Source organism: Glarea lozoyensis (assembly GCF_000409485.1).
Source record: "Glarea lozoyensis ATCC 20868 chromosome Unknown GLAREA9, whole genome shotgun sequence".
Lineage (NCBI taxonomy): Eukaryota > Fungi > Ascomycota > Leotiomycetes > Helotiales > Helotiaceae > Glarea > Glarea lozoyensis.
The window spans coordinates 1,604,309-1,629,347 of NW_007361004.1; the positions used below are offsets into that span (position 1 = coordinate 1,604,309).

Here is a 25,039-nt window from a genome sequence, read left to right on the forward strand (position 1 = left end):
TGCCAGATCTATGGCCGTAACAAGCATTGTTTTCTGTTGAGAATACTTTTGAAACTGAAGATGATTACAAAAGAGCAGCTGCCTTGAGTATGATTCACATAGAAGTTTCCGAAGAAGAAAAATGGACATTTGAATGCCCGTTGCCTCCGATTCAGCGTATTCAGGGTATTCAACCCCACCATGTACATGAAGGTAGGACGCTTTTTGCCCGAGGCATCTCGATGGCTTTTGCTAGCCGTGTGTTACCTCAGGACTTCGCTTCGAATAGGGGGACTGTATGGTCTAGTCGTACATGTTTGCTGGATGTCAACGTCGTAGACTCGACGTTCGAGTACCTCAATATTTGCTTGATTGACTACCTCCCAAGGTAGCTTCCCGGGTTAAGTAAATTAGACTATGCAAATAGTATCCGGACGTACACGCTGATTAGATATAAATGGTAATAGCTATTGAACATGGCGCTCTGAATTCCATTACAGAATTTTAATGTGCTTCAGCCACGTACGCAGTTGAAACAAATGATGTGTATAAATAAGCTCTTAAATTATCTGTTATTCGAATTATGTTACACGCCCGAGCAAAGAATTGCAATAATGTTGTGCTGGAGACTTGTCGTCGCTGCCGTTATGGCCGGCTCTGTGGGTTGACAAGACACACTCCCTGAGAGGTGCATTCGGACAAATGTGGGGCCAGGGTCACAGACAGCCCGCAGCCGCTTGTCTTTCTTCGGACTAGTACAAGCAGGCGTTGGGGAGAAAAGAGCGTTCAACCAACGCCATTTTATTGCCGGGGGGAATGCTGTCGAGACTCGAATTTGGGACAACCAGAACCAGTCTGAATTACCTCTCCATCTCCGCACCATTAACCCGCCATTTCTCCTCATCTCTCTTCGCCCTCTATCACAACCGCTCTTCATCCTCTCACCCTTCAATAACGAGTTGGTCTTAATTGACTCTCGTTGCCGCAACTAAAACTCCATTCATTAATTACAATCTGCGGCGGTTTGACGCTCCTACCGACTGCAACAAAAAAGTTGCGAGATTCCCGACAAGCTTCATTTAAAGTTTGAAATTACAACCACCACTTGAGCATCCATTCTCGCAAGTCGTTGCACCCTCTCTTGTCCCTACTCTATTAGATACCCCTCCGAATACTTCCTAATCGTCCCCGGACGTAAAACCAAAGTCGAAATGCGTCCAGAGGTTGAGCAAGAGCTCGCCCACACTCTCCTTGTAGAGCTTTTGGCATATCAATTCGCTTCACCCGTGAGATGGATTGAAACACAAGATGTCATTCTGGCAGAAAAGACAACGGAAAGGATTGTGGAAATCGGTCCTGCAGATACCTTGGGTGTGATGGCGAAGAGGACCCTGGCCTCGAAATACGAAGCACACGATGCCGCAAAATCCGTGGAACGTTCAATTCTCTGCTACAACAAGGACGCCAAGGAGATTTACTACGATGTTGACCCAGTCGAGGACGAGCCGGCGCCAGCGGCACCTACAAGTGCTCCAGCAACATCTGCGCCAGCTTCTGGCTCGGCCCCGGCTGCTGCTGCCCCTCCACCATCAAGTGCAGGTCCAGCAGTGCAAGTACCAGACGCTCCAGTGGGAGCGATTGACATTGTACGAGCGTTAATTGCTCAGAAATTGAAGAAGCCTCTCATGGAGATCCCATTGAGTAAGGCTATCAAGGATCTTGTCGGTGGTAAGTTTCTATAGCATCGGAAATTTTGTAAATTACTTGAAGCTAACTTTCTGTGTCTACAGGTAAATCAACTCTTCAAAATGAAATTCTGGGAGATTTAGGCAAGGAGTTCGGGTCAACACCAGAAAAACCAGAAGATACTCCTCTCGACGAGCTAGGGGCCTCCATGCAGGCGACGTTCAATGGCCAACTCGGAAAGCAGTCTTCTTCCCTTATCGCTCGTCTGATTTCCTCAAAGATGCCGGGAGGTTTCAATATTACAACTGCGCGGAAATACTTGGAAACCAGATGGGGTTTGGCATCGGGTCGACAGGACGGTGTCTTGCTTTTGGCTCTGACTATGGAGCCTCCAGCTCGTCTGGGCTCTGAAAATGATGCAAAGGCTTTCCTTGACAGCGTTTCCCAGGCATATGCAACAAATGCTGGAATCAGCTTGTCTGCACCTGCTGCTGGCGGCGATACAGGTGGAGGCGGTGGTGGAATGATGATGGACCCTGCCGCGATCGACGCTTTGACTAAAGACCAGCGGGCTCTTTTCAAACAACAGCTAGAGTTGTTTGCCAGGTACTTGAAGATGGATCTTCGCGCGGGCGAGAAGGCGTTCATTGGCTCTCAGCAGTCATCACAAGCTCTCCAGGCACAGTTGGATCTTTGGAATGTTGAACATGGAGATTTCTACGCTGCGGGTATTGAGCCGGTTTTCAGCTCGCTCAAAGCCCGAGTATACGACTCGTCATGGAATTGGGCCCGTCAAGATGCTCTTACCATGTATTACGACATCATTTTCGGACGTTTACAGGCTGTGGATCGTGAGATTGTCAGCCAGTGTATCCGCATCATGAACCGATCCAACCCAACCCTCCTCGATTTCATGCAGTATCATATCGACAATTGCCCAACCGAACGGGGCGAGACATACAAGCTAGCGAAGGAGCTTGGTCAACAGCTTATTGAGAACTGCAAAGACACATTGAACGTAGCGCCATGTTACAAGGATGTCGCGGTTCCTACCGGACCTCACACTACGATCGATGCACGCGGCAACATGGATTATGCAGAAATTCCCCGAACCAGTGTCCGAAAGCTTGAGCACTATGTAAAGGAGATGGCTGAAGGTGGAAAGATCTCCGAATATGGTAACCGGACCAAGGTCCAGAACGATCTGAGCCGCATCTACAAACTCATCAAACAACAACATAAACTCTCAAAATCTTCTCAACTTCAGATCAAGTCTCTTTACGGGGATGTCATCCGATCGCTGGCGATGAACGAAGGCCAAATCATGCCAAAGGAGAATGCGAATGGCAAAATTAATGGTGCCAAGAAGGCCACGCCACGTGCAAACCCACCTACCAAAACCGGAAAGGTTGAGACTATTCCCTTTTTACATCTGAAGAGAAAAGATGAGCACGGATGGGAGTACAGCAAGAAGCTCACCGGTATTTACCTCGATGGCCTGGAGTCAGCAGCCAAATCTGGCGTCACTTTCCAGGGCAAAAATGCTTTGATGACTGGTGCTGGAGCCGGATCAATTGGTGCAGAAGTCTTGCAAGGTTTGATCAGTGGTGGCGCAAAGGTTGTTGTCACTACCAGCAGATTTTCGCGTGAAGTCACCGAGTATTATCAGTCGATGTATGCTCGATATGGTTCTCGGGGTTCGCAGCTCATCGTTGTGCCTTTCAATCAAGGTAGCAAGCAGGATGTTGAAGCGCTCGTCGAATATGTCTACGACACCAAGAAGGGACTTGGTTGGGATCTGGATTTCATCATCCCCTTCGCTGCCATTCCTGAAAATGGCCGCGAGATCGATAGTATCGATTCCAAGTCTGAACTTGCTCACCGCATCATGTTGACCAATCTCCTCCGACTCCTTGGGTGTATTAAATCCCAAAAGGCTGAACGTGGATTTGAGACTCGCCCAGCTCAGGTTGTCTTACCTCTATCACCTAACCACGGTACATTTGGTAACGATGGTCTTTACTCTGAGTCCAAGTTGGCTCTGGAGACTCTGTTCAACAGATGGCATTCTGAGAGCTGGGGTAACTTTCTCACTATTTGCGGTGCTGTTATCGGCTGGACTCGTGGAACTGGTCTCATGTCTGGCAACAACATTGTCGCTGAAGGCGTTGAAGCTTACGGTGTTCGAACTTTCTCCCAGCAGGAGATGGCCTTTAACTTGCTTGGCCTTATGTCACCAACTATCGTTGATCTTTGCCAAGGCGAACCTGTCTTCGCTGATCTCAATGGTGGACTGCAATTCATTCCAGATCTCAAGGATCTCATGACCAAATTACGAAAAGACATCATGGAGACAAGTGAGGTCCGTTCAGCTGTCACAAAAGAGACTGCCATTGAGAACAAGGTTGTCAACGGCGAAGACAGTGAGGCGCTGTACAAGAAAGTCAGCATCGAACCTCGCGCCAACATCAAGTTTGACTTCCCGACATTGCCAGACTGGAAGAAGGAGGTCGAGCCATTGAACGAGAACCTGAAGGGGATGGTTGATCTCGAGAAGGTCGTCGTTGTTACAGGTTTCGCAGAAGTAGGACCTTGGGGCAACTCCCGTACCCGATGGGAAATGGAAGCCTATGGAAAATTCTCTCTTGAAGGCTGTGTCGAAATGGCCTGGATTATGGGTCTCATCAAGAATCACAACGGTCCAATCAAGGGTAAACAGTATGCTGGCTGGGTTGATGCTAAAACCGGCGACCCAGTGGATGACAAGGACATCAAGGGCAAATACGAGAAGCACATTCTCGAGCACTCAGGCATCCGCTTGATCGAGCCCGAACTCTTCAAAGGCTACGATCCAAACAAGAAGCAACTTCTTCAGGAAGTCGTGATCCAAGAGGACCTCGAGCCCTTTGAGACATCCAAGGAGACCGCAGAGGAATTCAGACGTGAGCACGGCGAAAAGGCTGAAATCTTCGAGATCCCTGAGTCAGGCGAGTACATTGTTCGCATGAAGAAGGGCGCTACCCTCATGATCCCTAAGGCACTCAAATTTGATCGTCTTGTCGCAGGCCAAATTCCAACAGGTTGGGATGCTAAAAAGTATGGTATCCCAGACGACATCATCTCGCAGGTTGACCCAGTCACCCTTTTCGTGCTGGTGTGCACTGTTGAGTCACTCCTCGCTGCTGGTATCACTGATCCTTACGAATTTTACAAATATGTCCATATCTCTGAGGTTGGAAACTGCATCGGTTCCGGTATTGGTGGTACAAACGCTCTCAGGGGTATGTACAAGGATCGTTACCTTGACAAGCCTTTGCAGAAAGATATTCTTCAGGAGTCTTTTATCAACACCATGTCGGCTTGGGTCAATATGTTGTTGATATCCTCTACTGGTCCTATCAAGACTCCCGTCGGTGCTTGCGCTACATCTGTTGAATCGGTTGATATCGGATATGAGACCATCTTGGAGGGTAAGGCTCGTGTCTGCTTCGTTGGTGGATTTGATGACTTCCAAGAGGAAGGTTCTTATGAATTCGCCAACATGAAGGCTACTAGCAACGCTGTCGATGAGTTTGCCCATGGTCGTACACCAAAGGAAATGTCGAGACCAACCACCACCACCCGAAACGGGTTCATGGAATCTCAGGGATGTGGTATTCAAGTCATCATGACTGCCAGACTTGCTCTCGACATGGGTGTCCCAATCTACGGTATCCTTGGTCTCACCACAACCGCCACTGATAAGATTGGTCGATCTGTTCCAGCTCCTGGTCAAGGTGTTCTCACGACAGCTCGTGAGAATCCGGGCAAGTTCCCATCTCCTCTGCTCGACATCAAGTACCGTCGCCGTCAAATTGAGCTTCGAAAGAAGAACATCAAGCAATGGCAAGAATCAGAACTTGAGTACCTCCACGAAGAGGTTGCGGCCATGAAGGCGCAAGGCGGTGACTTTAATGAGTCTGAATATGCTCAGGAGCGTGCGGCCCACATTAAGAGCGAGGCAGCAAGACAAGAACGTGAGGTCCTCTACAGTCTTGGAAACGCTTTCTGGAAGCAAGACTCCACCATCGCTCCTCTACGTGGTGCTCTCGCCACCTGGGGTCTTACCATCGACGACCTTGATGTTGCTTCTTTCCACGGTACCTCCACTGTTGCCAACGACAAAAACGAGTCGTCTGTCATCTGCCAACAACTCAAACACTTGGGCAGGAAGAAGGGTAATGCAGTCATGGGTATTTTCCAGAAATATCTTACTGGTCATCCAAAGGGTGCTGCGGGTGCCTGGATGTTCAATGGGTGTTTGCAAGTTCTTAACAGCGGTCTTGTTCCTGGTAATCGAAATGCTGACAACGTCGATCAAGTCATGGAGCAATTCGATTACATTGTCTACCCAAGCAAGAGTATTCAAACCGATGGTGTTAAGGCTTTCTCCGTTACCTCTTTCGGTTTCGGTCAAAAGGGCGCTCAAGCAATCGGTATTCATCCTAAGTATTTGTTCGCTACCCTTGACGAGGCAACTTACAAAGCCTATGCCGCCAAGGTAGACATTAGACAGAAGAAGGCCTACCGATACTTCCACAATGGAATGATCAACAACACTTTGTTTGTCGCCAAGAACAATTCGCCATACACCGATGCTCAACAAGGTGCGGTCTTCTTGAACCCAGATGCCCGTGTATCCACAGACAAGAAGACCGCTGAGCTAACCTATGCTCCCAACTTCGCCAAAAACATCTCCGACAAGGCCGCCAGCACTAAACAGATGGTCGAGTCTTTGGCTAAAGGTGCTGCCACCGCAGGAAACAAAGTTGGCGTAGATGTTGAAGACATATCTGCGATCAACATCGACAATGATACATTCCTCGACCGAAATTTCACAGACAAGGAGCAGGAGTACTGCCTCAAGGCTCCATCTCCTCAAGCATCATTTGCAGGTAAATGGAGTGCAAAGGAAGCTGTTTTCAAATCCCTTGGTGTTTCAAGCAAGGGCGCAGGAGCTCCTTTGAAAGACATTGAGATCACCAACAACGAGAAGGGTGCTCCAATTGTTTCGGTAAGTCATAATCCTAATGTAATAACATCAACATGTACTAATATCAAATAGCTCCACGGTGAAGCCGCCGCTGCAGCAAAGAAAGCTGGAGTCAAAGAGATTAGCATATCCATCTCACATTCTGATAGCCAAGCGATCGCCATTGCCGTTTCTACGTTCTGAGAATAGATCTCGTTACATGTATATTGATTGGGGGTTTTGATGCACAGTTCATGGGAGGTTATAGGGGCGTTCTTGATTTTCATGTCATTGTCTAAACATACAGAGCGTGAAGGGTTTTGGGGTTGAGATGAGTACACTCGCTTCTGGTTTTTGCGATTATAGAGAATGTTAATACATGTTGATGCTTGTATGGAGTATATAATTCGCGGAGAGATTAAATACTATGAATTTGGTCCTTTATTCATGGTCCTTTTGATCAGGACAGTGACATCTGATGGACTTTCTCGAGGAATCAACTCCCCATCACTTAACCTGCCGTTTTTCGCGGCCGCATTAGACGAATTTCCTTCTCCTCACCGTCCACTGTCGTCCGTCCACCGGCAAAAACTTACTCCACAACCCCTAACCTCAACATCCCCGGCCCTCAATGCGGATCTTTGCGATATTCTGGCCGAATTGGGATTCTTAATCCGATGTATAAGGTTCGGTTGCGAGATTGAGAGTCAGGCCAATTACTGCGTAGAAGGCCGTTTCTTTTATTGTGTTGTGTGAGAGTAATACAAATTCGTGAGGAATTCGACTTATGGAAGTTATATCCACTCTATAATTCTTCTACTCTTTAGGAGCATTACTAACCTTTATTATTTCTTTCACCTGAGAAGCTTGGCTGTGAATTTCAAGATGTCGCTAAGCTACAATCAATCTCCTTCCTCAAATGCATCCGACATGCAGGTCCCCCGCTCCCCTCGCGGCATCGAGCTCAGAATGCGGGGATGGGATCTGCCGAATCCACCTGCCACTTAATGATAAACACCCCAAAACAGGGCGGAGAACATGAATTGTGGGTTTGACATGCTGAGAAGAGAAATGTTTCCGAGTTTTTGAATTGGGCTTGATGGATGACTGACTTGTGTTGGTGGATAAGGACCCCCTATTTGAGCATATATTAACTGGACGACGTCTTGATGGTAAAGGTTCAAGCGATTTTTGCTTCGATTTTTTTCATCATGAAGGGTTCGACTTATATCCCGTATTTGACGACTTTCCTGCCTATCTGCTCGGCGAACCCGTTTTTGCAGGTTGCAAATACTAATGGCACGGCTGGGGCTGCGGCTTGTGAGGCCATTGGGAAGAGTTTGGCGATTGAAAATGTTACTGTGAATTTTGCTCAGGTTAGTCCCTCGCATTTTAGTTTATGGATATGAACTGATTATGATAGTATGTGACTGCTGGGACGACGTTGAATTTTACGCAGCAGTATAATTTGCAGACTTGTGGGGATGCTAGTGCCCTTATTGAGAGGGATATGTGTCGGATTGCTTCGACGGTTAGGACTAGTGAGAGGAGTGGTGAGTGTGCTGGTTGTTATAGAAGTTGAGGGGCTGATGAGAGATAGAATTGACGCTTGAGACTTGGTTGCCTACGAATTGGACGGGGAGATTTCTGAGTGAGTAGAAAAGGTTTGAAAGATGAGTTAGAGACTGATCAAAAGTAGGCACCGGAAATGGAGGAGTAAGTGGCTGTATCCAATGTAAGTCACCCCATCTACATTACTTACAAATCCTAATACAACCTCAGACCGTGACCTGAAATATACTCTCGGCCTAGGCTTCGCAACCGTCGGCGCCAACAACGGCCATAACGGCACCTCAGGCCTAGCATTCTACAACAACACCGAAGTAGTCCATGACTTTGCAGACCGCTCCATCCATCTCGGCGTCGTAATTGGCAAGCAAATCACAGCTCAATATTACGGCTCACCACACACGAAATCCTACTACCTAGGCTGCAGCACCGGCGGCCGTCAAGGTTTCAAATCCGTCCAAACCTACCCTGAGGATTTTGATGGTGTGGTAGCTGGAGCCACAGCTTTTGCTTTCACGAACCTGACGAGCTGGTCAGCAACATTTTATAAAATCTTTGGTGCTAATGCTAGTGCGCCTACTTATATCCCCGCTGGGAAGTTATGGACGGTGATTCATAACGAGGTGTTGAGACAGTGTGATGGGCTTGATGGGGTTGTTGACGGGATTTTAGAAGATCCATCACTTTGCCAGTTTAGACCGGAAGCGCTGATTTGCGGATCCAAGGCGAACGGGACGGATTGTCTTAGTTCTGCGCAAGCTGGAGCCGTGAGGGAAGCGCTGTCGGATTATTACGGTGTTGATGGGTCATTGATATATCCGGGTATGCAACCTGGGTCGGAAATCTTTGCGAGTAGGGTTTTGTATGCTGCAGGTCCATTTCCATATTCGGTTGATTGGTTTAGATATGTGGTTTACAGTAAGATTTCTTCTGATTTCATATCTTCTTATGCTAACCTCCTACTAGATGATCCAACATGGTCGGCCGATACTTTCTCCCGTCAAGACGCCGCCAATGCCGCTCAACAGAATCCCTACGACATCCAAACCTGGAACGGCGACCTCTCAGCCTTCGCTTCACGCGGCGGTAAAGTCTTACATTACCACGGTCTCATGGATGGTATAATCTCGTCTGCCAATTCCGCGCGCTATTATAATCATGTCTCTCGCACCATGGGCTTACGCTCTGACGAGCTGGATAAATTCTATAGATTCTTCCGCGTCTCTGGAATGGGCCATTGTAGCGGTGGAGACGGTGCTCATGCTATCGGTAATCAGATTTCTGAAGCTCAGGGGCTGGAGAAGGAGGATAACGTTTTGGCGAGAATGGTGGCGTGGGTTGAGGGTGGGGATGGGGAGGCACCGGAGTTTGTGAGGGGGACGAGATGGGTTAATGTGAGTTTTGCGATCCGTTTTCTTGGCTGTTTTATTAATTTGGGTTAGGACACGAAAGCGTTGGGTGTTGATTATACGAGGAAACATTGCAAGTATCCTCTGCGGAACACTTGTGTTGATCCGGCGAATTCTAAGAAGGAGGAGGCTTGGAAATGCGTTTAGTAGAGTAGAAGGAGCGGGACTATGAGATGAGTGGTTAGTAGGACTACTCAGATTATGAGAGAAAATCATATCAAAACTTGCACGAAGTGAACACTCGTGAGTTGACAGTTATCTTTCAATGTTAAGCGAGCTGCGAGGATCAGAACTTACTTATGTAAGGCAAAATTCTTACTCAACGCTTCGGACTAGACACGGTACGTACGATTTCTCTTCATGTTTAAAATAAAGCTGCCTATGAAATATATATATTGCTTACTAAGATTAACATGGTAACTGTTCTCAGTTAGTATTGATTTGGAAAAGTTCAAAACTTCGTTAAATTCAGCCGCAACTCGTCGTGGTGGCTCAGCTGGTCAATCTATCTTGGCTGAAGCCTCATCACAACGCTGCCGCCATAACTGTTTCCGCCTTGCTACATTATTAACAAGTATCATCCGTGGAATTGTTCCGTACTGAAACACCTCTGATCGCTTAGATTTGGGTAAAATCTATTTTTTCCTTGCTTCTGATGGTATCCTCACCGCGACAGAAAGGCCGGGGTTGCTCGAATTTGGCGGAGTTGCCAGTTGGAGACGTTAGCCATGTCGACAGTTCTTCGGGAAAGGACAACGATGGTTCAGACGCCAATCATTTATCCATCAACTCAAGTTTAACAGATTTCAGCAATTCGGTAATCGACACCACAGACGCCTGTTTGGATTTACCTGGTTCAATCAGCTCCCTCCACCCTCCGAGAAGTTGGCCAAACGACTTTGGCAGTCTTCCAGCCCCTAGAGAAAAATACTCCTACGTTCAATTACCCGACAGTTCCTCCATTCGGGTCTTGAAATTATGGCCGGGCACTGGCTCTGATCACATCAAATGTTCGCTTCAACCAGCTATGATCGAGGATGTTGTAGACGAGTACGACGCTCTTTCGTACGTCTGGGGATCTGAGAGCCCGTCTCGTACGGTTGAAGTGGATGGATGTCCTCTGGCTATTCGAGACAACCTATTCAATTTCCTGGCACGACTACGAGACCCAGACGTTATGCTCAGCCTGTGGGCTGACGCTATTTGCATAAATCAAAATAGTACCGAGGAGAGGAATGATCAGGTACAGCAGATGGGGAAGATCTATAAGAGTAGTCGTGTAACCAGACTATGGTTAGGCCACGGTGACAGCGATGTGCATAGCTTTTTGCAGTGGACCGAGGGCGGACCCATTAATGAGTCGTACGAGGAGAATCACAGATACATCACTTCTGCCGAAGTCAATGGAGTGAAAAAGGTCATTGACAACGACTATTGGACAAGACTTTGGATAGTACAGGAAGTCATTCTGTCGCGGGAAATCCAAGTTCATATACATCAACGGGAATTTGCGTGGATCAATTTTGTAGACTGCTGCTACCTAGCATTGCGAGCATGCAACTGGTGCACACAAGAGACTAACTACGAATATGAGGATCTTGGTATGATCTATGTTCTAGATGAGCAAAGAAGAAAGGAATCAGTATGGGAAAGGAGATTTGCTGATCTGATTCGCAGCTACGGCTCTTGCAAGTGCTTCGACATTCGGGATCGAGTTTTCGGGTTGGCAGGTCTTGCCGACGATCTCGCGCTTGACGTGGACTATAATTTGTCTCCAATCCAGGTTTTCGCGAATATCACGCGTACTCATTCTATTGACTTTACGGACGACGTTACCTACGTCTTATACAAGGCGCTTGGGCTATCCTCTCGGATGGAGCTCGGCCATGACGCTCAACTCATCAACGTCAGACTAAAGATTCGAAGAAAAATAAAAAAAAGTGGCCAATCTGTCTGGCAAAACGAAAGGCTCAAGTGGGATGTTTGTGGATCATCGCAACTACCTCTGTCCTCGGAGTTGGATCTCCATTCGACATCTAATCCTAAACATGAAAATCAGCTTTATAATGTTGCAAAAAGAGCTCTGAGAGCAGGACAATTAAGCGTGCTGCGCCATCAGGAGGCACGAAAGTTTCCTCTCTACGGGGGCCCAGTTCTCAAAAGTATTCATTACTATACTATCGAAGTAACGGCCTTAGCCATCACGCCCATGGATGTGGCCTCAGCAGTACGCGCATCGGACCTTGATTGTTCAATAACTGGAGCTTTTGGGGTGGAAGTATCTTGTAATTTGGGTGATACCATAGTAGCTTTTGCTGAAATAGTCACTACGGACGGGTGTAGGACCGACGATGAATCTTTATTTGACATTATCTCCGGCTCGGTACTGGAACACTTCTAGGAAGTAAAATGTTACAAGAAGAATAGAGAGACGTAAACAAGACTAGTGCACGACAAGGTCTTTTCCAGATTATATTTTCTAAAAAGAATACCCGATTCTTTGAATTATTAGCCAAGGAATGATTTGCATTTATTAACTAGCTACCTGCAAATACAGAAGCTCCTACAAATGCACAGAAAGATAATTACAATGATCAATCTGCTCCAGACTCGCAGCGCACCCGGCGACCAAATGTCTTTCCAAACGTAACACTCATACCAGGCCAATGCACCTGTCCACCAAATCTCCTCCCGCAATTAACCTCGACAACCTCACGCATCGTATTATACTGCTCCGTTTTGCACCTACGCATCCATTAGCCTTCCCCTCATCAACAGACCACGAGAAGTACGTACTGATAAGGACGGTCATCAGTACAGAAATATCCAGCCCAGTCTTTAACTTTAACCAGCCATAGCTTGTTAGTCGCAACCACCAGGCCTTCATCACACTTCTTTTTAAACCACTGCTATCTGTAAGTATGATGAGAATGGAAAGACTAGGCCAAATAAACGCACATATCTAATGTGGCGGAAGCCATGTAAGGGTAGCCATGTTTTGTAGCATGAGATCTCTTGGTCTGTGGGAGGTTGAAAGCCGCTGGACCAGCGTTTCTCGGGTGTATCTTCGAGGAGGAGGTCGCCTGTGAGGTTTCCGCTCAGTTCGCCGAGAAATTGGAAGTCGGGGGTTGGGTTTGCGAGGTCGACAAGCCATGTGCCGTCCGAGAGGTCGGAGGGGATGGTGATTTCTGTGGCGGCGAATGCGACGGCTGAGAAAAGGAGGAGGCTGAATTTGAACAGCATCGTGGTTGATGTGGGGAATTTGTTGGATATTATGAAGTCGAAGTTGTTGTTGTTGTTGTGATCTTGGCTGAAGTATGGTATTGGGAGTTTGTTGAAGTGAGGACTGATGAGTTGGCAACACCTGCTTAAGTAGCCCCAAACTTAACACACGAGGCACATCTGCGCTAAGTGGTTTCAGTGAGCTCATGAGAAGATTTTTTCGAATCAGGCCAACACCTTTTGAACATAAAGCGATGTGGTTAGGTGCTGCTAAACTCATGTGGAGGTCAGTTCGTCGACAAGCTAGCGGCATCTAAACACTTAGGTCCCAAGCCATCGCAATATATTGCATCAGCCCTACATGTAAGCTCCAGGAAATTCTTTGTCATAAAGATCCAAAAATGGTCTTTTCGAGCACGATCAATTCCACTGACAGAAACAAGCGGGGGGCGATGAGGCCGCTTCCCAGGAGCTTTCAACAGGCTTATAGCAGACATGGGTTAAAATACCTCAAGCCGTAAGGAAGAAGCAATAGGAGATAATGAAGGGATAATGATATCTTGCAAAATGGCTCTACAAGACTCATATCAGAAATATATATTGTTCTTTCCTGGAGACTTGATAAGACACTTAACCTACGGCAAATAACAACAACATAGCTGAGTATAGGGTAGTAGATACACTAAGCTGACGTACGTAAGTCAAGGCGACCTGAAGAGAAATTTGAAAAGTCCCCCATACAGGGCGATTTCAATTGAAAATGTCAATTTGCGTGGTCAATCGCAGTGTTAAGAGTGGGTACGAGGTACGATTATTGGATGTGGTAAGAACAAGCACATTTCCACGTTTCAGATGCAAATCGTCGCAAATTTGCTTGTAAAAATTTGACAACAAACATATTAGGAGCTTGAATATTCGCGTCAAAGAAAGTTCGAAGTCATACGGAAGCAACACGAAAGCACATGACTGTCGGAGCCTTGAAAATCATCCGAAGAAGCTCTCCGAGCATCCGATGTTGAGCCGAGTTGCTGCTCCAGCTCGAAATACCAGTCGCGGTTCGTGGGTTATGCGACGTCCAACGATTCACTCGAACCGACTAGAACAAGAGGGCTCGCAGACAGACCACATTCAACGGAACATACTTTGAATATGGCGCCCTACCGCGACGAACATATGCTTATCATAGCACCTGGTTCTCGAACCACGCACGTTCAATTAGGTCTCCCAGAGAGCCTCGCACCCGCTCAACATAAATTCGCGACGCGTATGTTCCTTGCGCCAGATGGAAAATCATACGAACCGTACCGAATAAAGTCTTCCAAAAAAGAAGATTCCGACGAGGAGGAGCTCATTGAATACCCAGAAGACGATGAGGGTGCAATTTGGCCGCTTAAAGGTACGACAGTGGCTTCATTTCTAAGCTGGCTTGACTGTCGCATATGTTCAAATCTCAGTGCCCATTACACTGCGTATTGCTAACAATTAAATCTACAGATGGTCGCATCGATGACCTGAAATGCTTTTTGGCCTTCTTACACCACATACACGGCAAACTGCAACCAGGGCTACACATCGGACTGGTGATTGTCGCTCAGCCATGTTGGACACCCAAAGACCACGAGGAAATCACTCGATTTGTGTTTGAGACCTTCAAAGTCCCAGGATTTCTGCTGCTCGATTCTGCCATTGCAACAACATGGGCGTACGGTGTCGAGAACGCATTGGTGTTAGACGTTGGATACACAAAGGCTGATATTTCCGCTGTTTCGCAATTCGCAGTCGCCAACCGTGGCACAACAATTGGCTTCGGAGGAGACAATATGACAGAAACGTTGCTCTCTTTGGTCAAGGGAAAGTATGAGCCACCATTCACGAAGGAAATGGCCGAGAAACTCAAGCAGAGCAATATCTGCGAGGTACTTCCTCCAAACATGCCATTACCTGGCTCGGAGGGATTCGAAGAGGATATCAGCAATCCCGCAGCGGCCGCTTCGACTGGAGCTCTAGCCTCTGGCCCCAGTGTAAAGATCACAGGCCCTCCTCGTATGAATACCGAGCCAGGACTGGATGACGTTGTTGAGAAAGAAGATGGTGTGCTTGACATTGCTACTATTGTTGCCAGTGGCAAGACGCAAGAGTTTCTCGCAAAGGCAGAAAAAGCCAAGGCAGACAAAGCAGCAGCCAAGAAAGCTGTGAAGGACCGTGAGGCGGCGGAAGCTGCTGCAACTCGGGCTACTCGAATTCCAAACTCAAAGCGATTACACAATACTTGGGTCTGGGAGTCTGTGAAATCTGACGGCCAAAAGGAAAAGGAAAGAGAGAAAGAGAAGACCCCTGAGCCTGTGACTGCTATTGACAGCGCTGGCCCAGTTCAAGCTGCCGAAGATTCGTCATTACCGGCTACAGAAGCGGCAGGCCAATCTAAGCCAACAGCGAAGAAAGACAAGAAAAAGCAATGGGAAGATGACAATCCTGATCTCGTTCGTCATGAATACCAAATAGGCCCTGAAAGGCTGATGGTTGCGGATCACTGGTTTATCGATAGGATAGCGGATGAAATTTACCGCTGTGTTCAAGGCATGAGGGACATGTCTTCAAGGCAAAATGTATGGGACAATATCATAATCTGTGGAGGTGGAGCGAAAGTAAAAGGCTTCAAGGAGGCAGTGATGCAAACTCTTAATAACCGATACCTGATTTCGCCAAGTTCTGCTACCATGTTTATGAGCGAACTACCGTCGAATATCGCTACTCCCAGCGGTACTGGCTCCATGACTCCAAATGCGTCTTTTACTCCTACGCCACATGGTGGTCCAACGCAATCGAATTCGCTTCTCATCGCTGCAACCACAGCCTCGAATCCAGCCTTGAATCCAAACTTACAATCCGGCTACAATCCTGGTTATAACACCCATTCATCACATTCGCAAACTCCGACCGCAATTAAACTTGCAAGTCCACCGACTTATATGCCAGAATACAAGGACTTTCATGATGCTGATTTCCTAGGCGCTTGTGTTGCAGCCAAGACCGTTTTGGTTACGGATGGAGGAGCTACCAAAGGGCTGTTTGTGACGAGAAATATGTTTAACGAGGAAGGTCCCAGTGCTATTCATCAAATGTGAGTTTTCATCCGTGCCATATCGGTTTCGATTTCACTGACAGTGTTTGTTTAGCGGGTTCTGCATCTGATCACGATTCGTGGTTCTGCGATGGCGTTCGGGCGTACTTGGGCGAAATCAGATATCAAAATTTGGAATACCCACGGGGCTGCTGTATATTAGAAAAGGGCTGTACTAGAATCATCGGCATAGCGATGTTTGGCTGATTTAGTAGATCAAAGCTGTCTTTTTGGTTAAGCAGGTAGAAGGTTTTCTGTTCTTTTGTCCCTTATTTGCCTGCTCAAACCTTTGTCGTGCGGCTTGCTTACTCTTACCAGTCTGTCAGCACGAGGTTTGACTTACAGTCTTCAGAACTGTGGATTTCCAGATGTTAAATGTTATTATGCATATTTTAGCTAGTAATTCGCCAGGAACAAAGCCAGTTTCCATGCATCTTCCCTTTGCGTGTCTCAACACATTCATTTGCATTTACCATATGCCTTGCTATCTACCTATGCTTGTTCTTTGTTCACTGGCCAAGCTTATTTACCTCATGTGATAGTCGAGGGAACATGAGATCACGCTTTTAAAGGTCGGTACGAACGATTGCAGAGCTACTAACAGTGCCCCTTTGTCGCCGTGGCGTCAAATTCCATGATTTATTTTCCCCCAGTGAGCTAACTAATGATTTAGATATTGAGACATGTCAGCAGTCTGATGAGCTGAGACCAAGGTGGTGTAGCTGTACATGAGATACTTGCAGTTGCGGGAAGTTACAGATTTCATTTTATTGGACAAACATTCCCAAAGAACCAATTTACAGCTTATCTATGATAGGAAAGTATGCATACGCACCCGTGCGTCGTGCTATTCTATTCACGCCCTTGAAGCTCAATTAATTGAGTCATCACTCCGGTATATGTCGAGGGGTTTGGTATAAATAGGAGGAATGAATGGAAATTCGATGTCATATCCTGGCTTGCTCAGTAAGTCAAGTTACTGCACCCATAGTTAATTTGGTAAACGCGAGAGATGAACTAATGGTTTAATTGGCGAATTCCATTTCACTAGCAGAATTTTAGAGGCTTGTCAAACGAAAAATACTCCGTTTTGCTAATGAGCAATTGGGTCATTGGGGGCAAACTGGCATCGAGCCTCTTCGCCCGCATCCAATCGTCGCTCCTTCCTCGAAAGTCAACTGAATAAGGCCACCAGGTTCTTTCAGCGCTAGAGGCTCGACATCCATCGGTGCCTTCACCAGATGTCTTTCATCGAAGCATCCGAGCTTTTCTCTAAACAACATCCACCGACGTGGTCACCCCCAAACTTCCGACCCTTTCTGACCCTCCTCAATCCAACCTTCCGACGCGTCGAAAACACACTAGTCTCCTAGAACACCGCAACTATGCCACCAACAACACGAACTAGAACAGGGAAACTACCTACGAAAGTCCTACCTCCATCCCACGACATCGAAGATATTGAAGATATCGAAGACGTCGAGGAAACAGAAGATATCGAGATCATAAAGCGCATTGACGATGGTGAGATAGACCTAGATGGCCCAACGCTGATCGACCCAACACCTCAACCAGAAAGATTCGTCTTCGAGACATTCACGACCTTCAAATCGAAGAATCACCTCAGAGATGGACTCAGTCTCGTACGCCATTTGGGCGGTGGGAAGTACGAAATCGTCAGTCTCCAACATTCCAACCCTGATATCATGGGCTCTGAAGAGGTTGGCGATTATTTGAGGAGTGAACCGAAAAGATTGGAGCTTTTCAACGAGGCAAAGGAGGGGTTTGAGGTTTCTAAGGTGAATATTGAGCAAGCTGCGGATAGTGCGAGTAAGTACATTTTCCTCATTCACTTGCAGAAATTGGCTGGGTTGAGGCAAAAGAGAGGCATAGCTTTCCCCTTCGGAGAGTCACCTGAGTATACGATATTTAGGTTCAGGTCTTGAAGGCCATGATGGCCGCGAAGCTCATAGCCCATTCTTATGCCGATCTTCCCCATCGATCGTGTCAAATTTGAATGAGCGACGCAAAATATTTACTCTACAATAAGTCACGTCCACGTCAAGATAGATGCTGATATTTGCTAGATCTCAAGATTTTTCGCTTCTTGAAATTACCAGCTGAACTTCGGCTTCGTGTATATGATTTCACTGTGAAGGCAGATGTGCCGCTTAGATACAAAGCAACAGATGGCAAAACACAAACAAAGCTGGCTCTCAATATCAGAGGAGTCAATAAGCAAATCAACCGAGAGTCCTCCAGCATCTTCTTCAGAAACACATTTCGAATCCAGGAAGCGCGCAAACATTTAGCTATGTACCGAACTTACCAGGCTATCAGTCCAAGTTTACGAGAGGTAACATTCGAGTGGTGGGCTTGGGCCATCAAGGATAAAAACGCTTTAGAATTGATTGGTACCTTTCCAAACGTCAAGATCTTCAACTTAGTGGTCACACAATTTTGCGTCAACAGAGACTTCTTCGCCAACAGCCAGAGACGCCAGTATTTACATCAAGATGTTGATGGTATCGACAATTTCAAGAGAACGAATGGCTTCGACGCGCTCATGGCGTTGAGAGGATTTGAGAAGGTCAACGTCATCAGCTCCAAGATGCACAGTCCAGACCGTGAGGTTTCCCTGAAGGAGATGCTCCGATTTGAGAAGTTTCTCAATGAGCACTTGACGGCGCCAAGAGTAGTTCGAACCAAACCCGTGAGTCTAGTCAATTCTGTTCTTGCAAACAACTGGGCGCCAGCTAATGTATAAATAGAAGCCCAAGGATGTTGTCGGTGCATTGAAGGGTGTAAAGGGTGTAAAGGATGTTGCCGGTGGGGCACTGAAGAGAAAGCGACGAACTCAAAATATGGCGGACGACGGAGACGAGTCGGAGGACTTAAATTACAAGCCTTCTCAATCTCGCCGTCGTGCTCGCTAAGTTGAGAACAGACATTGAAGTAAACAAGACATAGCTAATGGCCATTTGCATTGAGGAGTTGCAAGGAATCACTGATGATACTAAAAGAATACGGCGTTTGAGTTTTTTAGAGGCAAAAGTAAAATTGTAGCATGTTTCGACAATCAATATCCATTCGCTAATCGATATTGTACTAAAGTGCGGTGTGAGAAGATACGTTTATTAATAGTTACAATAGTGTAAACGTGACCGTCGGCCCCATTTGTTGGGGAGAATTGGCAAACCAGTCGTTGACCGAAACATTCCAACACCTGGAAACTTGGATCGCAGCCTCGCATGACCGAATGGCAGGGGTTCGTGAGTGTGCGTCATGCTGTTGATGAAATAATATTACTCCATTTGATCCTCACGATTTGCTGAGGACTAAGGTTATTCACTTGCTTTATCTTTCTTCACTATCACTTGTTGTTGTTTACGCATGAAAGCTTGTTGTTGACAATCAAATTTCCCCAGCTTACTGCCAATCCCGACCACCTTCGCAGCAATCAAGCCTCACAAAAAAAGAGAGAAACGCGCATACAATGAGAGAAGACGGTAGAAAAAGACGAAATTGATTCTTTGCCTCCCAGCGCGAGCTTTATGAATCACACGAGGCCAGCAAACCGAGTAACAAACCGCAAGTGAGCAAACAAATATCGCATCGCAGCGCATTGCATCGCAAAAGCCTCAACCCGCACCCCTCCATCTCTTATTCCTCCCTTCCCCTCCTTCGACCGTTCCAACTATGGCGCAATCTCTCGAGGCCAAAATCGTCGTCCTCGGCGCCCAGGGCGTGGGCAAAACGAGTCTTCTATATCGGTACATCAAGAACCAGTTCACACCCGCCAGCACTACGAGCACGGTCGGAGCGAGCTTCATGACGAAGAGGGTGGTGGATGATGAGAGTGACACGGTTGTGCGTCTGCAGATCTGGGATACGGCTGGGCAGGAACGGTTTAGGTTTGTGTTACCCCCTTCCTCTCCTCTCCTTTTACCGATGATCAGTATGGACAAAGCTGATAGGATACTGGCAGATCCATATCAAGACTCTACTACCGCGGCGCAAACGCCTGTATCCTCTGCTATAGCATCACAGACCTAGCCTCCTTCGAGGAAATGGGCGTTTGGCTCACAGAGTTACGGCGGAATCTCCCACCTGATATCATCCTGCACGTCGTCGGCACAAAAGCAGATCTCGTCGCGCGCGATCCCACGAAGAGAGAAGTGCCCTTCGAACGCTGCATCGCGTATGTCGCTGAGAATCTGGCGCCTGGCATGAGCAGCACGCCGCCTGCGACGGCGACGCCTGGAGGGATAGAGGGAGGTGGTTTTCGCCCGTTTTTCGCGCCGAGACAGGAGGTCGATGGCGCGCGCAGTCCGAGTTCGAAGAGAAGTTCCGGGTTTTGGGGACAGGAGGTTGGGTGGGATTGTTGTCATGAGGTTAGTGCGGAGAGTGGGGAGGGCGTGGAGGAGGTGTTTAGGGTTATTACGAGGAAATTGGTCGAGCAGGATAGGGTGCTCAGCCAGCAGCTTTTGAGTGCTGCGCAGACGCCGGGGGTTACGCCTGGGCTTGATGGGCCTGGGGAGGGAGGGGGAGGGTATTTCGAGGGGATGAGACCTGGGGGCAGTTTTAGGGTCGGGAGGGATAGGAGGAGTTGGTTTGGGGTGCCGGTGGAGAATTATATTGATGCTGGGCCGCAGAATGGACCGCCGGAGGTTAAGCAGAGGAGGAAGTGTTGTTGATCTGCTATGGCGAGAAGAGGGAGGCTGTTCTGGGGGCATATCATTGAGAGGCGTCTTGTAAGCGGCATTGTGTGGTTGAGGCAAAACCGTCTGGGACGGGATCGTGTTTTTGTTTACAGTGATGGAGTTCAGGATACCCTAGAATTTGTTACGCAGGTTTTGTTTTGGTCTGAGTGGGGTGGTTGGATATTTTGCATTTGAATGGGAGTTTAGCAGATGCTTTTGTACCGACCTGTGTTAGATCTTAGCGTTTCGAATTCTATTCTTAAAATATCTACGTGCTGGTAGAGATCTCTGATCTGTTTGGTTCTTACGAAAATATGTTTGTGGAAGATGAATGCTGATTACTAGGTGGAGGATACTAGACGGGTCTGTTGATGTTTCGATAGGGGAAGTAATCGTCAGGTAATGGATTTTCTTATAGCTTAAAACAGAAGTCACAATTGTGAGCAGTAGTGCACAGCAGTGAAAGTCAAATCCTTGACTTTAAGGAACGGCCTAGACACAGTTGCCATATATCCAGTGTAGAATTCTATTGTCACTTTTCACCTAGGGCTCCTTTGATGAAGCAGGGGCAAAATATACAGACTTTATCTTGTGTTTCACTTTTGTATCATGAGTATTTAGTTTTTCAAATCGCAGGAAGGTTTCGTGCTCTAAGCTCTGCTCTTCTACAGTTAGTCCTACTTCAAAGCAGTTTTTGAACTAAGGACACGACTATTTTATTTTATTCTCTAATTTTGCTTCGGGAGAACAGGTCAAACGAAACACGACAATGCACCGATATCGCTACTACCTCTTCCATACATTCGATATTTCTCTACAAATAAGAGTCCTAAATGTGATCAACCTTGTCGTTATTACTTGCTTCGGCTGCTCTTCGACCGAGTATGCGAGACTATTATTGAAGCTTCAAAATCGAGTAAATAGCGGATGAACATGAGGATATAATCTCAAGTAAACAAACAATAACATCTCAGCTGCCAAAATGATGTGAGCTGGTATCACGTTCCAATAATTATGCCTTCACATGCCAAATCATCCTTCTAAATCCGGACAGTCGCCGGTCATCTGACGCTAAACGTGAAAGTCTGGAGAAGTGAAAAGTGTGGGGGCTTAGCGGGCCATGTACGGTACCTTTCACATGCCGATGGTTCTTTGTGCGAGGGGCTGATACTCACTCGTGACAAGAAGATGACATGATTCATGATTGACGTTATGAGCATTGTTTGCTTATTTTCACGGAGTACCGTGAACTATTTACAATCTTCAGAATCTGAATTGATTGGGAAAATCATAGGCCCCTTCGCATTTGAATATCAAATAAATCCCCAGACTCCGCACTATTAATTTTTAAGTGGCTCCTAAAAACGCCGGATCCGCGCGTTTGCTCTCTGCTGACTGAACGACTCAACTACATTCGCCGAATCAAAACGTGCAGGGGGTTGAGCCTCGGCAGTCCCCCAGACTTTAGTGGCGCGACCGACCAAGGACACAAAACCCAACCGCATTCCTCTCCAGAACCATCGTACCTTTATTCTCCTCTCCGCTCGACCCTGAAAATTATCCTCCTTTACGAATATCATCATACACTTTAGATCAAGATGGCACCAAGAGTCATTGTTGTTGGCGGTGGATGTATGTGCCTTTCCCGAACACCTCCTCTCAATTGCTTGCTGACCGTTGGTGACAGTGTCCGGCTTGAGTGCTGCGCATACAATCTACCTCGCTGGCGGTAACGTGGTTGTTCTTGATAAGCAAGGTATGCTGAGTCTTCTGACCCAATCATGAAATCCGCAGACTGACGTTCTCGGAAGGTTTCTTTGGCGGAAACTCTACCAAGGCGACATCCGGAATCAACGGTGCCCTCACACGGACGCAGGTTGATGGAGAGATCAGAGACAGTGTGAAGCAGTTTTACGATGATACCCTCAAGTCGGCCAGAGACAAGGCCAGACCAGATTTGATCAAGGTCTTGACATATAAATCCGCAGCTGCCGTCGAGTGGTTACAGGACGTTTTCGGCTTGGACTTGACTCTTGTTTCCCGGTTAGGGTATGTGTTCTGCTTCTCGATTTGAAACAACAACTCTAACATTTTTTCAGAGGTCACTCCCAACCAAGAACCCACCGAGGTCACGATGCCAAGTTCCCTGGTATGGCCATCACATATGCTTTGATGCAGAGGCTCGAGGAGCTTGCAGAGAACGAACCAGAGCGTGTACAAATTATTAAGAAGGCCAGAGTAACAGGCATCAACAAGGAGGGAAACAAGGTCACTGGTGTTACATACGAGTTCGGTGGAGAGCCAACCACGGTTGAGGGTCCAGTCATCCTTGCGACTGGTGGCTATGCTGCAGATTTCACAGAGACATCTTTGTTGAAGAAGCACAGACCAGATACTTTCCACCTTTCATCTACCAACGGAGTGCACGCTACTGGAGATGGACAGAAGATGGTCATGGCTATTGGTGGTAATGGCATTGATATGGACAAGGTGCAGGTTCACCCAACAGGTCTCGTCGATCCAAAGGATCCTGGATCCAAGTGGAAGTTCTTGGCTGCTGAGGCCCTCCGAGGTGAGGGTGGTCTATTATTGAACGGGGATGGCGATCGATTCTGTGATGAGCTTGGTCACAGAGATTACGTTTCCGGCGAGATGTGGAAGGAGAAGGAGAAGGGAAAATTCCCAGTCAGACTTCTCTTGAACTCAAAAGCTTCAAAGGTCCTCGATTTCCACACCAGACATTACTCTGGGCGTGGTTTGATGAAGAAGATGACTGGAAAGGAGCTCGCAAAGGAGATTGGCTGCACACCGGCGCACTTACAAGAGACCTTCCAAGCATACAACGAAATTGCGGATGGAAAGAAGAAGGATCCATATGGAAAGAAGTTCTTCCACAATGGACCTGTTGATATCGATGATGACTTCCACGTCGCTGTCATGGAGCCAGTTCTTCACTTTACCATGGGTGGTATTGAGATCAACGACAAGGCAGAGATTCTCAACTCAGAGGGCAAGCCATTCGAGGGTCTGTACGCCTGTGGTGAGCTCGCTGGTGGTGTTCACGGTGCCAATCGTCTTGGTGGTTCATCTCTTCTTGGCTGTGTTGTTTACGGTCGTGTTGCTGGTGACACTGCAAGCAACTACCTCTTCCAGAAGGCACTCCAGGGTGGTGTCGGTGCTGCATCTCGTCTCGGCCAAATCTCACTTCACATCGATCCATCCCAGCCAGGCAAGATCTCAGTGGAATGGGATAGTCAAGGCTCAGCCCAGTCCGGAACTGGCGATAAGATTGCTCAACAATCACAAAAGTCCGCTGGTCCAGTAATGGGTGGTGACTCCCAGGACCCAGGAAAGGCCAGCAAGCCAAACAAGCCTTCCAAGTTCACCGTCCCAGATAAGGAGTTCACCATGGAAGAGGTTGCTAAGCACAACACCAAGGAAGATCTGTGGGTGGTCGTCAAGGGTGTCGTCATGGATGTCAGCGACTGGCTAGACGAGCACCCAGGTGGACCACAGGCCATCATGAACTTCATGGGTAGAGATGCCACCGAGGAGTTTGAGATGTTGCATGATGATGAGGTTATCCCGAAATACGCTGCGTCTCAGGTGATAGGGAGAGTGAAGGGCCAGGAGGTCACTTTGGAGATTTGAATAAAATGATATCATGGTGGTGAGCGTTTGGGTTGTATTGATATGTTGAACTCTGGTGCATTAGGCTAGTTTTTGGGTTTGGATTAGGATTTTGGTGGGTGTGAATAAAAATTCGTAAAATATATCAATAGCTGCCATTTACTTGTTCTGTGTTTATATGTTTTCTTTGCATTTAATTCCGCGTTTTCTCATCCCCATCTTACTAGAAATCTGGTGAAGAACATGTTCGCCCCCTGCTTAAAACCCATCCCTACTAGGTTCTGTCTAAGGACATGATCTCTCTATCGAGAATTGTTTTCTGGAAATTCCTAATGCTTAATTTGAAACTAAATATGGAATATTGATATATGTCTTATTAATCTAGGTATTTATATTTCGATACTTCTCTGTAAAATAAGCTATATATATACTTTTCATTAATTATAGTACTTGAAACTTCGAACACGTATTAGAAAAGATAGAGCGAATATATAGTAATCGATTTTTATTCTATTTTTTTTATTTTTTTTGAGATATAATAAGATAAAATTTAAGGAAGGAGAAGTCAATTATTCTTTCATTACGTAACGCAGATATTTAAATTCTTGACTGTAAATTGTAAGTGTAGGGAAATATGATTGTCGGCTTGCCATATTTCACTCACGTCCATCTACCTCGGCCCGCCTTAGCCGAGTCGCTATCCGCCTGA

At 47.0% G+C, this 25,039-nt stretch overlaps 8 protein-coding genes across 8 annotated transcripts; 7 read left to right on the forward strand and 1 right to left on the reverse strand.

Annotated features, from left to right (window-relative positions):
* Positions 1-1,190: 1,190 nt before the first annotated feature.
* GLAREA_08471 (Thiolase-like protein) lies at positions 1,191-6,880 on the forward strand (the record flags this gene model as incomplete). The annotated part of the gene is made up of 3 exons (XM_008090515.1): positions 1,191-1,707; positions 1,770-6,718; positions 6,770-6,880. The coding sequence occupies 3 exons, from the start codon at positions 1,191-1,193 to the stop codon at positions 6,878-6,880; spliced, it is 5,577 nt and encodes a 1,858-aa protein (XP_008088706.1).
* Positions 6,881-7,887: 1,007 nt separating this feature from the next.
* Positions 7,888-9,801, forward strand: GLAREA_08472 (alpha/beta-Hydrolase; the record flags this gene model as incomplete). The annotated part of the gene is made up of 7 exons (XM_008090516.1): positions 7,888-8,052; positions 8,100-8,229; positions 8,277-8,327; positions 8,376-8,411; positions 8,459-9,163; positions 9,212-9,639; positions 9,688-9,801. 7 exons carry the CDS (start codon positions 7,888-7,890, stop codon positions 9,799-9,801), a joined length of 1,629 nt encoding a protein of 542 aa, XP_008088707.1.
* Positions 9,802-10,309: 508 nt separating this feature from the next.
* GLAREA_08473 (uncharacterized protein) lies at positions 10,310-12,055 on the forward strand (the record flags this gene model as incomplete). The annotated part of the gene is made up of 1 exon (XM_008090517.1): positions 10,310-12,055. The coding sequence occupies one exon, from the start codon at positions 10,310-10,312 to the stop codon at positions 12,053-12,055; it is 1,746 nt and encodes a 581-aa protein (XP_008088708.1).
* Positions 12,056-12,248: 193 nt separating this feature from the next.
* On the reverse strand, positions 12,249-12,897 carry GLAREA_08474 (uncharacterized protein; the record flags this gene model as incomplete). The annotated part of the gene is made up of 3 exons (XM_008090518.1): positions 12,249-12,399; positions 12,451-12,560; positions 12,613-12,897. The coding sequence occupies 3 exons, from the start codon at positions 12,895-12,897 to the stop codon at positions 12,249-12,251; spliced, it is 546 nt and encodes a 181-aa protein (XP_008088709.1).
* Positions 12,898-14,025: 1,128 nt separating this feature from the next.
* Positions 14,026-16,001, forward strand: GLAREA_08475 (Actin-like ATPase; the record flags this gene model as incomplete). The annotated part of the gene is made up of 2 exons (XM_008090519.1): positions 14,026-14,272; positions 14,371-16,001. The coding sequence occupies 2 exons, from the start codon at positions 14,026-14,028 to the stop codon at positions 15,999-16,001; spliced, it is 1,878 nt and encodes a 625-aa protein (XP_008088710.1).
* A 1,381-nt stretch (positions 16,002-17,382) lies between these two features.
* Positions 17,383-18,933, forward strand: GLAREA_08476 (uncharacterized protein; the record flags this gene model as incomplete). The annotated part of the gene is made up of 3 exons (XM_008090520.1): positions 17,383-17,827; positions 18,085-18,710; positions 18,769-18,933. 3 exons carry the CDS (start codon positions 17,383-17,385, stop codon positions 18,931-18,933), a joined length of 1,236 nt encoding a protein of 411 aa, XP_008088711.1.
* Positions 18,934-19,696: 763 nt separating this feature from the next.
* On the forward strand, positions 19,697-20,694 carry GLAREA_08477 (P-loop containing nucleoside triphosphate hydrolase; the record flags this gene model as incomplete). The annotated part of the gene is made up of 2 exons (XM_008090521.1): positions 19,697-19,911; positions 19,986-20,694. The coding sequence occupies 2 exons, from the start codon at positions 19,697-19,699 to the stop codon at positions 20,692-20,694; spliced, it is 924 nt and encodes a 307-aa protein (XP_008088712.1).
* A 1,604-nt stretch (positions 20,695-22,298) lies between these two features.
* On the forward strand, positions 22,299-24,351 carry GLAREA_08478 (FAD/NAD(P)-binding protein; the record flags this gene model as incomplete). Its single annotated transcript, XM_008090522.1, has 4 exons — positions 22,299-22,332; positions 22,388-22,456; positions 22,512-22,749; positions 22,800-24,351. The coding sequence occupies 4 exons, from the start codon at positions 22,299-22,301 to the stop codon at positions 24,349-24,351; spliced, it is 1,893 nt and encodes a 630-aa protein (XP_008088713.1).
* Between the last annotated feature and the right edge of the window lie 688 nt (positions 24,352-25,039).